Genomic DNA, 12,377 nt, shown 5'->3' with positions numbered 1-12,377 from the left:
CTGAAGGGTCCCGGGTTCGATTCCGGTCAAGGGCATGTACATTGGTTGCGGGCACATCCCCAGTGGGAGGTGTGCAGGAGGCAGCTGATCGATGTTTCTCTCTCATCAATGTTTCTAGCTCTCTATCCCTCTCCCTTCCTCTCTGTAAAATATCAATAAAATATATATTTAAAAAAAAATAAATGCATAAGGATAGGAATTAATAAAAGTTATAATCTATAAATCGTAACTATATTAACTATAACCTGAGAGTTGGTCATATAGAATGCCAAGAAGCATTTTAGGTAAGGTCCATAAAACCTCATTGGGCCTAGCAAAGATGCCCTACTCTGCCAGTCGGGCCACATTCTTTCGGGACACAGTGTATAAACAGAGGTGTCCAGTGGTCAGTGATTAAGCTCAGAAAGAGACATGACACTGTTCTAATGAAGCATGAAGTAGCTGGGACTCATCAGCATGCAGGATAAGATGTAGAGAGAAAACAGGGGAAAGTGATAGACACTTATCTGTAACTGTCCCAAGGGCTGGCATATGGAAAAGGAATTCAACTTTTGTGTTTCTTCAGAAGATGCTGCGGGGTGGCATGTTTTCTTTTAGCTAAGGAAGAACTGACCATCAGTTGCTATCCTGTGAAGTAGTACATCAAGGTTTCTGAGAATATATACAAAATTAAAGACAGCCACCAATGTCCAGATTGTTATAGAGCAATTCATGCCTCTGGCTGGGAATTATAACTAAGGTCAGTTCCAACTCCAAGGGTCTGTCATTATTAAAATCCCTGTTGATTTGGCTAGGTTTAAATTCTTACAGTCACAGCCTTCTAATATGTCATTTTTTTTGCTTTCCTTTTATTCATTTCTTTTATTACCAAACTAGAGGCCTGATGCATGAAATTCATGCAGGAGTAGGCCTTCCTTCCCCAGGCTGCCAGCACCAGCTTCCCTCCAGCACCTGGGACCCGGGCTTCCCTCTGGCTGCCAGCTGGCACCTAGGACCCGGGCAGCCCCGGCTTCCCCCGAAGGTTGTCTGGTCTAATTAGCATATTATGCCTTTATTATTATAGATATCTCCATTTTAGGGGGGGAAGCAGCTTATGCTAACCAAAGATTAGCCAAGGGTTAGGATAAAATAAGGTTTCAGACGGCAGTAGGTTATTTTGAATGTAGTGTCAGTGACAAACACAAAAGTGTCTAAACTACAGTATGTCATACTCTTGGGGATGCTTCTATAAGCAGTGTTTGATGATTGTGTTACATACATAATTTCCAAAGAACTGTTATGTAAGACCCACTTAATGTGGAAAAATATGCTTAAATCGTATCTGAACAATGGTAAGAGACAACTGATTATCTAAACCAGCCGTGGGCAAACTACAGCCCGAGGGCCAGATCCAGCTGTTCTATCCGGTACTCTTGCTCTCCCCTCCGCTCCTTTACTTTGAATTTATATTAGTTCACACAAACACTCCATCCATGCTTTTGTTCCGGCCCTCCGGTCCAGTTTAAGAACCCATTGTGGCCCTCGAGTCAAAAAGTTTGCCCACCCGCCAAAACCGGTTTGGCTCAGTGGATAGAGCGTCGGCCTGCGGACTGAAGGGTCCCGGGTTCGATTCCGGTCAAGGGCATGTACATTGGTTGCGGGCACATCCCCGGTGGGAGGTGTGCAGGAGGCAGCTGATCAATGTTTCTCTCTCATCGATGTTTCTAGCTCTCTATCCCTCTCCCTTCCTCTCTGTAAAATATATTTAAAAAAAAAAAAAAAAAAAAAAAAAAAAGTTTGCCCACCCCTGAAATGAGGCTGAGGCAACAGCCAAAATGTTCACCCCTTTGACCTAAAACAACTTTCACAAATCTTGAGAAGTACAAATAAAAATAACTCAGCAAGACTATTTAAATAATCCCCAAAGTGCTTAGGAAACAGATATTGGACTAGATTAATTTACACTTTAAATGCTGCAAGGGATTTTACTAATTGCCAATTATTCTTTTGCCCAGAGGAAATTTTGGATTTAAATAGAAAATTTTCTTATTGACCCTCTGGAATTTTCAATGTGGGTCAGAAAATAAGAAATTTAATAAAAATTATGCTTCATCTAAGTAGAAATAGTCGTGATCTGAAAAGGTCAAAGAACTCCTGCTTACCCGGAAATGCCCTTTGGGGCTGAAGAACCTACTACAATGACATGGAGCAGTGCTCCAAAGGATGCAGAAACACAGCAAAGCTTTCAGGCCCTTATACTTGATCCCTTTGCCACAGCAACATTTTAAGTATAATGGACATCTTTGGGGATCATGATGGAATACAAAAAAAGAGTAGGAAAATTGAGATGTAATAATAAAAAGCTCTTCTGAATTTTTAAAAAGCAAAAGTAATATACATACACCAAAAAGAAGTGAACCTGACCATAGAATTTTAAAGTATTCAAAGCAACTTTACAATTAGCCTTTAGAAAACTTAAAAATTTTTAATTGACTTGAGAGGGGGGGGGTAGGGAGGGAGAGACACACACACACAGACATTAATTTTTGTTGCTCCACTTCTTTATGCATTCAGTGGTTGACCCTTGTGTATGTCCTGATCTGGGATCGAACCCGCAGCCTTGACCTATGCCATAGGGATGATGCTCTAGCCAACTGAGCTACCCAGCAAGGGCAAGGAAACATTTCAATTAACAAAATGTCAAACATTGATTTGGTGCATGGGAACCTCACCTGAGCAGCTTGGGAAACTATTCTATCTTTCTGGAGAGTAATTTTCACTGGGTAAGAATACTAAAATCCAAATGTTCACACAGTATTCATTACAATATAATGTCAAAGTGTAAAGGCTGATTTTTTCTCTGACCTATGTTCTTTGAGCTTAAGGAAAAATTAAAGCATATTCTTAAACAAATGTTTGACCTAATGAAGGCATTTTGTCTTACTAACCCATATCTTGAAAATGTATTTATTTTATAAACAATTTTTTAAAAATATGTTTTTATTGACTTAGAGAGGGAGATAGAAATATTGATCGGCTACCTCCTGCACGCCCCCTACTGGGAACTGAGTCCACAATCTGGAGCCTGCGACCCAACCAGGAATCGAACAGGGAACCTCTTGGTTCATGGGTCAACACTCAACCACTGAGCCACACCAGCCAGGCTAAACTATTTTAATATTTTGCTGTAGCTCATCACATCACAAAAAGGATTTAATGTAAACAGTATTCCTGTTTCCACACTCCTTGTCTCATGAGAGTTTAGAAGAATATTTTAAATTTTGTATCCTCAAGGCACTGTATTTAAGAGTTCACAATAGAAAAATAAAAATAAAATAAAAAGAGTTCACAATAGGAACTGACAAGTCTTCTTCCAATTAAGGACCCACAAACTTGGGGCGTTTGGTCAGCTTGTGGTATTTCTGAGCAAGGTCAACAGACTTCCGTCCTTGTTGAAAGGGAAAAGACCACAAAATTGCATTCCAATGATTTCCCATTTTCTTAACTCCACTGAAAATGTAATTCACTTCTTCTTCAGTGAAGTTTTTACGATTTTTTCTTTCTTCTGTAATGAGAATTGGAGTACATATTAGTATCTGCTGGAAAAATAAAAATCTTCTTGAGACTCAAATAAGTACTTAACTTATTCTAAAGCTAAGAACTATATACTGAGAAAACTTCATGCCTGGGTTACATATCAAATAGAAACCATTTCAATTTTTAGAAGCTGAGAGCTTTCTATTAAGCTAGATGTTATCACTGTGACTTCTTCAATAATTTTATCCTATTGGAATAATACAACATTTTTCAATAAAGAAACACGAAAGTTCACCAACATTTGACTGTTAATTCTTTCGACATTCCTGTGGAAACAGGAATAACAGCTTACCTATCTTACAGATACAGTCTTCCCAAAGGGCTTCATAACTTCATAGAATAAAAAAGAATATCAACACTTGTTATTTTAATTATCAATCTTGATTAATATTTTTAAAGAATAAAGGTCTTTTGAAATTTGCTTTAAAAAATTCAATACTTATATGCTCAACTTGTTAAAACTTTTTAAAAAATGGCTGCAAAAGGGGGAAGGAAAATTTTAACTGATTTTTAGACATACTTTCTACAACAGAAAGAATGCACAGTTGGTACCTGTAAACAAAAATATCTTCTGGTGATGATTATTAGGAAATAGTTCTTTTTAGCTTTTTCATTCATTGCTAATTCATGTTATCACTGTACGTAGATGCTAATGAGGAGGGGTTTTTTGGTATATTCACTTAAGGCTATTTACTTTAGTAGGACCTGGAAAACCCTTAGAAAATCTTGTCCTTGTACGTCAAGACTATTAGCTATTTGTCCACCTCTCCTATGATAGGAGCCACAGTTCAGATCTTTTAAAAGAAAAGAGAAAGTCTTACCAGCAGGCGGCTGATAAATGAAAATAATGTCTGAGTATAACTTAATGATCTTACTTAGAATGCAAGCTCCGTGAAGACAGAATTTTTGTCTGTTTTGCTCACCATTGTATCTCCAGGGCCTAAAACAGTGTCTGACACATAAGAGGTGATCAATAAATATTTGTTGAAAGAAAGAAGTTATTATTGGTAAAAGCTGTTTTAAAGCTTATCAGTGAAATTACTCCTTACTTTTGGGTCTACTGGAAAACTGAGGTTATCTAAGAAATGATTTGTTTCACTTGCTAAATGATTTCAACTCATTGTAATCAGTATTGGATGGGTTATTATAACGTTCAGGAGATTAGGGTACAGAATTGTTCATGTAAAGCTAATGCCCACTTTTCCATTGCAGCTGCCACCTTATTGACTCCTACACTTAACATCTGTGCCCAATTTCCCAAAAGTTACTGCAGCCAAGTAGTAGGCAGTCAAGAAGGAAGCAGCAGCTCTGTACAGCACAAGGCTCTCCTCTGTGGCTTCTTCACTGTTCCTCTTGATATTGATTGAGCATTAGGAAAACAGGCAAGAAGGCCCAGTTTTAGACTCTTACTGTTCAAATCCCTTTAAGATACCAATCCATCTCAAAAAAAGAGCCTTGTCCCTGAGGCTCTTTAAATTTTTTAAAAATTGATTTTAGCCCTAGCTGGTTTGGCTCAGTGGATAGAGCATCAGCCTGTGGACTGAAGGGTCCCAAGTTCGATTCTGGCCAAGGGCACATGCCTAGGTTGTGGGCTCGATCCCCCAGTAGGGGGCGTGCAGAAGGCAGCTAATCAATGATTCTCTTTCATCATTGATGTTTCTATCTCTCTCTCCCCTCTCCCTTCCTCTCTGAAATCAATAAAAATATATTTAAAGCCGAAACCGGTTTGGCTCAGTGGATGGAGCGTCGGCCTGCGGACTGAAGGGTCCCGGGTTCGATTCCGGTGAAGGGCATGTACCTTGGTTGCGGGCACATCCCCAGTGGGGGGTGTGCAGGAGGCGGCTGATCGATGTTTCTCTCTCATCGATGTTTCTGACTCTCTATCCCTCTCTCTTCCTCTCTGTGAAAAATCAATAAAATATATTAAATATATATATATATATATATATATATATTTTAAAAAAATTGATTTTAGAGAGAGAGAGAGGGAGAGATCAATTTATTGTTCGACTTATTTATGCATTCATTGGCTGCATTTTATAGTTACCCTGACTGGAGATCAAAGCCACACCTTGGCGTGTTGGGACAATGCTCTAACCCAGTGGTCGGCAAACTCATTAGTCAACAGAGCCAAATATCAACAGTACAACAATTGAAATTTCTTTTGAGAGCCTAATTTTTTATTTTATTTTAAAAAAAATATATTTTATTGATTTTTTACAGAGAAGGGAGAGGGAGTCAGAAACAGATGAGAGAGAAACATTGATCAGCTGCCTCCCGCATGCCCCCTACTGGGGATGTGCCCACAACCAAGGTACATGCCCTTGACTGGAATCAAACCTGGGACCCTTCAGTCCTTAGGCCGACACTCTATCCATTGAGCCAAACCGGTCAGGGTGAGAGCCTAATTTTTTAAACTTAAACTTCTTCTAACGTCTTCAAATAGACTCGCCCAGGCCATGGTATTTTGTGGAAGAGCCACACTCAAGGGGCCAAAGAGCCGCATGTGGCTCGCGAGCCGCAGTTTGCCGACTGCTGCTCTAACCAATGGAGAAATCCAGGCCAGGGCAGTGAGGCTCTTTAAATGCTTAGATGCTGCAATGGTCCCTTCTCAAAAGAATCATCTCAAATTTATGCCATCTGGTCTAATTAGCATATTACCCTTTTAGTACTATAGATTTGTTTTTAGCTAAAGCAATTCTAACCCAAAAAGATGTATGTATGTATGAACTGAATGCCACAAAACAGTATTTAGGATCCCTCTGTATAATCAATGTGTAGCCATAATTATGTACATTTCATGAGGCTCTGCAAATGATTTTACTTTGTAAAATAAGTGGAACAGTAAGTTGATGTTTCTCTCTTTTTCTTTCCCCCCTTCCTCTCGCTCTCAAATCAATCAATAAAAATGTTTTAAATTAAATATATTCACTTATTCCTCCAGAGGTAGTACGTTCATTATTGAGTAGTTGTCTTTTACGTGGTGTCAGCAGAATTTCTGAAAAATATGGAAAACATTTAGCATACTTAGTATATCAATCTGAGTAACAGCATATCAATTCCATTAGTATGTTATTTCCCTTATTTTCCCTTTCTAATAGGAATCCTTAAGTGGATTAGGAACAATTTTTAAACCACCAAAAACTAAGTATGCTTACTGGATACATCATAAATCAGAGACAGATTTTCTTTTCAACATTTAACCCTCTAGTTTTAATATATGTTCTAGGTCATAGTTCAGAAGGTATAGTCATAATTACAATTATAAAGCTACTGAATTAATTACTTTTGTTATAGATAAGTGATTTCCTTAGTTCACTTTTATATCTGTCTTCAGCTTCCACAATGACTTTGTGACGATCACATTGATATGGACAAGAGTGCAAGAGCTTGCTAAAATTTCGGCTATTCAGGGATTTTCCTACTGCTATGCAACCTAAAAGAAAACAAATTAAAGTGATGTATAAATGTTACAAAATGTCTAATAACAAATCTATGAAAGCAAATATCTTTATGGTAGTAACTGAAGTCAAATCAGGAATTTAATTATAAATATGTCGAGAAGTTCAAAGTCTTGTTAGAAATGGAAATATAACGAACACAACATATTGAAATAAGTGTTACGATAAGAGGTGTGAACAGAGTTATGGTGATATAGTAAAGGAGCATCTACTTTGGTCTGGTTCTAAGCAGGAGTCACTGTTAGGAAAAGGTATGTAAAAGAAATAACTCATGTCCAGTTGTATTTTTTTAATGTCTCATTATGGAAAATTTCAAACACACTAGAGGAAAGGAAAAAGCATAATGAACCTCTATATATCCATCACCCAGCTTCAATAATTATTAACTAACTAGGAGCCCAACGCACAATTCGAAATCGCGCGGTGCTGCCAACCCTCAAGTCACTGGTCCGGCCCTGCCTTGCTCCCCGGGCCCCGCAGCAGCCACGGCTGCTGCTGATCAGGCCCCATCCCCCAGTGCAGGCGCGCAGAGACCCTTGCCGTGCCTCCCCGCCCCTGCATGCGCAACCTCCTCCTGTCTGGTCGACCCGTTATGGCGTCCTGGTTAATTAGCATATTTCTCTATTATATATATATAGATGGTCAATCATATTTTATCTACACTCCATGTATTCTGTCTGCCTGCCCCCAATGTACACATTAGATCAGCCATTGCCAACCTTTCGGACCTCATGGACCACCAGTGGTCCACAGACCACTGGTTGGCGACTGCTGCACTAGATCATGAAGCCTGGAATTTGCATTAAAGAATTATTTCATCTATAAATACTTCGTATGCATCCCTAACAGATAAGGACTTATAAAACACACAAAAAAACATTATCACACCTAAGAAAAGTATGCTTAATATAATTAAATACCTAGTGTTTAAATTTCCCCATCATTTCAAAACTTTCTTTTTACAGTTGTTTTCTTTGAATCATGATCCAAACAAAGTCTACCATTACATTCAGTTTATTTTAATCTATCAAGTCTCCTCTCTTCCTCCTTATCATTTACTTGTTGTAGATACTGGATCATTTGAACTATGGAGTTTCCCAAAACCTGGGTTTTGCTGATTATATCCTAGTTACAGCCTTTAAAATGTTCCTGTGTACCCAAAAAAGTAGTAATTAGATCTAAAGGATTGATCAGATTCAGATTCAATTGATTTTAGAATTCCTCACAGGTAGTATTGTATACTTCTTACTGCATCATATTAAGAGGCACATAGAGTTTATGTGTTTTTAGTGTTAAGGTTGATCAGTATGTTCAGGTAATGTTAGCCACATCTATTTATTATAAAGTTCTCCATCTGCCTGTCACTTAATGGTATTAGTGGCCCATTTGGAAGGGACAAGGAGAAATTATCCAGGCAGAAAAGTTGGCTGGGATGAGGACATTTCTAGTACAATGAACATGTGCAAAAGCACAAAAGAATGAAAAAGCATAGTGTGTTCACAAAATCAGAGGTACTTTGGTGTGGCTGTAGTGAAAGGCATGAGAGAAGTGTGGGAGAAAAGCTGAGGTTGGTGAAGGTTGAAAGGGTAAAGTCAAGAAGTGTTTTAAAAGCCATGCTGAAGATTTTTAAATATCATAGTTGGCGGGGAGGCACTGAAGGATATTTATTAAGCAGGGAAATGACATGATTTCATTTGTCTTCTAGAAATCTCAGTTGAAGGTAAGAGGATCAGTTGAGCGGTTATGTCAACATTCCAGAAAATAAATGAGGGGATTCTGAAACAGAGCATTTGCAGTAAGAATGCAGAGATTTCTGAGTTAAAATTGGTGACTAATGAGCTGTTGGGGTTAGGGAGAAGTTTAGGATACCTCAAATAATTTGGTGGTTGATTGACTGACAAAGTTTGGCATAGCATGACACATTTCTGGCAGACTCAAAGAGAATAAATGTGCAGTAAAATTTAAGAAGTGGAAGCAGGACAAAATTTCACAAAATTTTGAAAGCCAAGCAGAGAATTTGATTCAGAGAATTTGATAGAGAAGCACTGAGGGTTCTTTAGCATGGTGTCATGACAAAAAGCACATATTAGGAAGAGAAGTTAACAGCAATATGTACATTACAGTTGGGGGTTGGTGAGACTTGAAAGTGAAGACTCCTAGAAAGTTGTGGGAGTTTTAGGCATGAAGCAAAAAGAGCCTATGTGGGAAAGAAAAACAGAACCAAATCTAACAACTAGAAATAGGGGATGTAAGGAGAAAAAATATTTATAGATGATTCAAGGTTTGAAATCTGGGAGGCAAGAAGAACAGCAGCAAGAGAAATGGAGTGGATGTACAGATGGAGAGGAAGAAAGATGCTGTGATTTGAATATATTAAGCTTGAAATAAAAGCAAGATATTGACATAAGTATATTCTGGGTACAGCTAGAAATGGAAGTATGAGGTTATAACCCAAGGAAGAAGCCAAGTGCAGAGATACAGATTTGAAAATCATCAGTAAAATTAGAGGCCTGGTGCACAAAATTCATGCATGTGTGTGGGGGGGTCCCCCTCAGCCCAGCCTGCACCCTCTCCAATCTGGGACCCCTCGAAGGATGTCCGACTGCCCTCTCACAATCCAGGACTGCTGGCTCCCAACCGCTCACCTGCCTGATTGCCCCTAACTGCTTTTGCCTGCCAGCCTGATCAGCCCCTAACCACTCCCCTGCCAGCCTGATCGACACCTAACTGATCCCCTGCTGGCCTGATTGCCCCTAACTGCCCTCCCCTGCCAGCCTGGTCACCCTTAACTGTCCTCCCCTACAGGCCTGGTCGCCCCCAACTGCCCTCCCTTGCCAGCCTGGTCGCCCCCAACTGCCCTTCCCTGCAGGCCTGGTCCCCCGCAGCTGCCCTCCCCTCAGGCCTGGTCACCCCTAACTGTCCTCCCCTGCAGGCCTGGTCGCCCCCAACTGCCCTCCCTTGCCAGCCTGGTCGCCCCCAACTGCCCTTCCCTGCAGGCCTGGTCCCCCGCAGCTGCCCTCCCCTCAGGCCTGGTCACCCCTAACTGTCCTCCCCTGCAGGCCTGTCACCCCTAACTGTCCTCCACTGCAGGCCTGGTTGCTCCCAACTGCCCTCCCCTGCTGGCCATCTTGTGGCGGCCATCTTGTGTGTTGGAGTGATGGTCATTTTGCATATTACCTCTTTATTATATAGGATGATGGTTGATGCAACAGAGTTGAGTAAGTACTGTAAACTATGTCTTAGGGGGAATACTTGTAGAAATTTGACAGAAAGATAATGATAAAGCACTAAAGGGGATTAAATGGAATTGTTTTAGACTATCAACTTCTTGAGGTGAGGAATGAGTTCTATTCATCTTGATTCCAGTGCTTGCCATAGAATAAGCACTCCCCAAGTGTCTGTGAAATCAGTGAATGGATCATCACTGAGGGAAGAAAGGAACTAGGAAAGAACCATCACAAACAAACTAAGGGTTGAAAGGAAGTTAACACTTATAGAGCGTCCACTCTGTCAATTTGAATACTTTTGACCAGAGGTCTCAAACTTTCTTGCTTCATGGCACCCTTAAGATCTTGATGATTTTTTTATGACACCTCTAAGCCAAAAGAAATGCCAACCATCCTGTTAGGTTCAAAACAACTTAATAAGTACTTATGTTCTAACAATTTAGTGGTTATGTGAAAAAAACAAGACACCTAAATTGAAAGAAAAAATATTTGTTTTTCATTCTTATTTATTAGAATTACTTCCTAATGAGATGTGTGTACCTATTGGGTATAGAATAACTTCTCAAACCCTGGAATCAGACTAGACACTGCCAACTTTATTTCCTGTTCCACATTGATTTTCATGTGGTGTTTGATTTTTATCACAACTATTACTGAAAACATAGCTCCACAAAGACATATCATCAAAAAGAATGTAGTGCAATCTAATGATGAAACTCTGAACTACTTTGAGCTAGTAGTTCATGTAGTATCCAAAAAATATTGACCATTTTATGCTTCACTTATAAAATTTAAAATATTGTGTAGTGCCCTTGTGAGTTCACTGCAGAGCCTTAGGAAGCCTGGGTGAATAGTTTGGCAACTGTGGCATTAAATTATTATTATTATTATTATTATTATTTTTTTTTTTTTTTTTTTTACAGAGAGGAAGGGAGAGGAATAGAGAGTCAGAAACATCGATGAGAGAGAAACATCGATCAGCTGCCTCCTGCACACCTCCCACCGGGGATGTGCCCGCAACCAAGGTACGTGCCCCTGACCGGAATCGAACCCGGGACCCCCCAGTCCGCAGGCCGACGCTCCATCCACTAAGCCAAACCGGTCTCGGCGGCATTAAATTATTGAAAGAAGAGAATTTCAAGGAATGGCAGTCAATGGTGTAGAGATACTAGAGGGTAAGAATTTTTGGTAAAAGTCATTGGATTGGGAGTGGGGAGGGATGTGGCTTCAGGTAACCTTTAACATTAATGTTTAGTAGAAAGGCAATAAAAAAAAGCCAGATTGCAGAGAGTTAAAACAGGAATGAATATACTGAGAGAGAAGGGAGCAAGAGATGAATCTGGTAATAAATGGTGACAGAAGAGTAGATAAATATTTGAAGCAATAGCAAATCACATTATTGGATTTTTAAGGTAAGGAGAAAGTAATATAGTTTAAGGTGGGACAAAAGGAGTTAATGGATAGAGAGGAAATAAAGAGAAAAGACTCCACAAATATTAAAATGGGAAGAAAAAAAGAGATGGGATTCAGATTATAGCTAGAAATCAGTTTTAGAGTAATAAAATTAAACTCTACACCCAAGACAGAAGAATAGTAATATTTTGAGCCTAATGTGCAATAGCCTCAATTTTCTCCATAGAGTGCACAGTGCGAGAATAAGAGTAAAGAGATGGGGTATGAAGGAGAAGGAGAAGGGATGGAATAAGCACTATGGAACATTTACAAGTGCCCTGCAGAAATAATTATGTATGGTGCCAGGTGGGTACTTGAAATATCAAGGGAATTAATTTGTAAAGTAAATGATTATCTAACCACTATATTTTACACCTGAAACTAATACAACGTAATATTAAATATAAACTAATTGAAAAAAATTTTTTTAATAGCCCTGCAGAAAAAATGATGAAGCATGGAACACTAGAAACACTTATATATTTATTATAAGCATATATAAAACATGTTTAACTTATTCAGTAAAGTTGAACTTAAAGTTTACTTTGTCACAAGTAAAACTTATAGAAGTATTACTTCTGACAAAAAGAGAATAGTACAGTAATAAAAAATAGCTACATTGATTCATATAAACAAATACTGGGAGCACAGGATGATACAG

General features: G+C 39.1%; 1 protein-coding gene across 1 annotated transcript in view; it reads right to left on the bottom strand.

Annotated features, from left to right (window-relative positions):
- Positions 1 to 3,356: 3,356 nt before the first annotated feature.
- TERB1 (telomere repeat binding bouquet formation protein 1) overlaps positions 3,357 to 12,377 on the bottom strand; it is a gene marked incomplete at its 3' end in the record, with an annotated part of 36,580 nt that continues 27,559 nt past the window's right edge. The window contains exons 16-18 of the mRNA XM_080643722.1: positions 6,863 to 7,012; positions 6,509 to 6,574; positions 3,357 to 3,544 (exon numbers count right to left, since the gene is read on the bottom strand). Of these exons, the coding sequence (XP_080499848.1) occupies positions 3,357 to 3,544; positions 6,509 to 6,574; positions 6,863 to 7,012 (404 nt within the window). The remainder of the gene's footprint in view (positions 3,545 to 6,508; positions 6,575 to 6,862; positions 7,013 to 12,377) is intronic.

The sequence above is a fragment of the Plecotus auritus genome (assembly GCF_963455305.1).
Source record: "Plecotus auritus genome assembly, chromosome: 10".
NCBI lineage: Eukaryota > Metazoa > Chordata > Mammalia > Chiroptera > Vespertilionidae > Plecotus > Plecotus auritus.
This window is presented reverse-complemented; position numbering and strand designations above follow the sequence as displayed.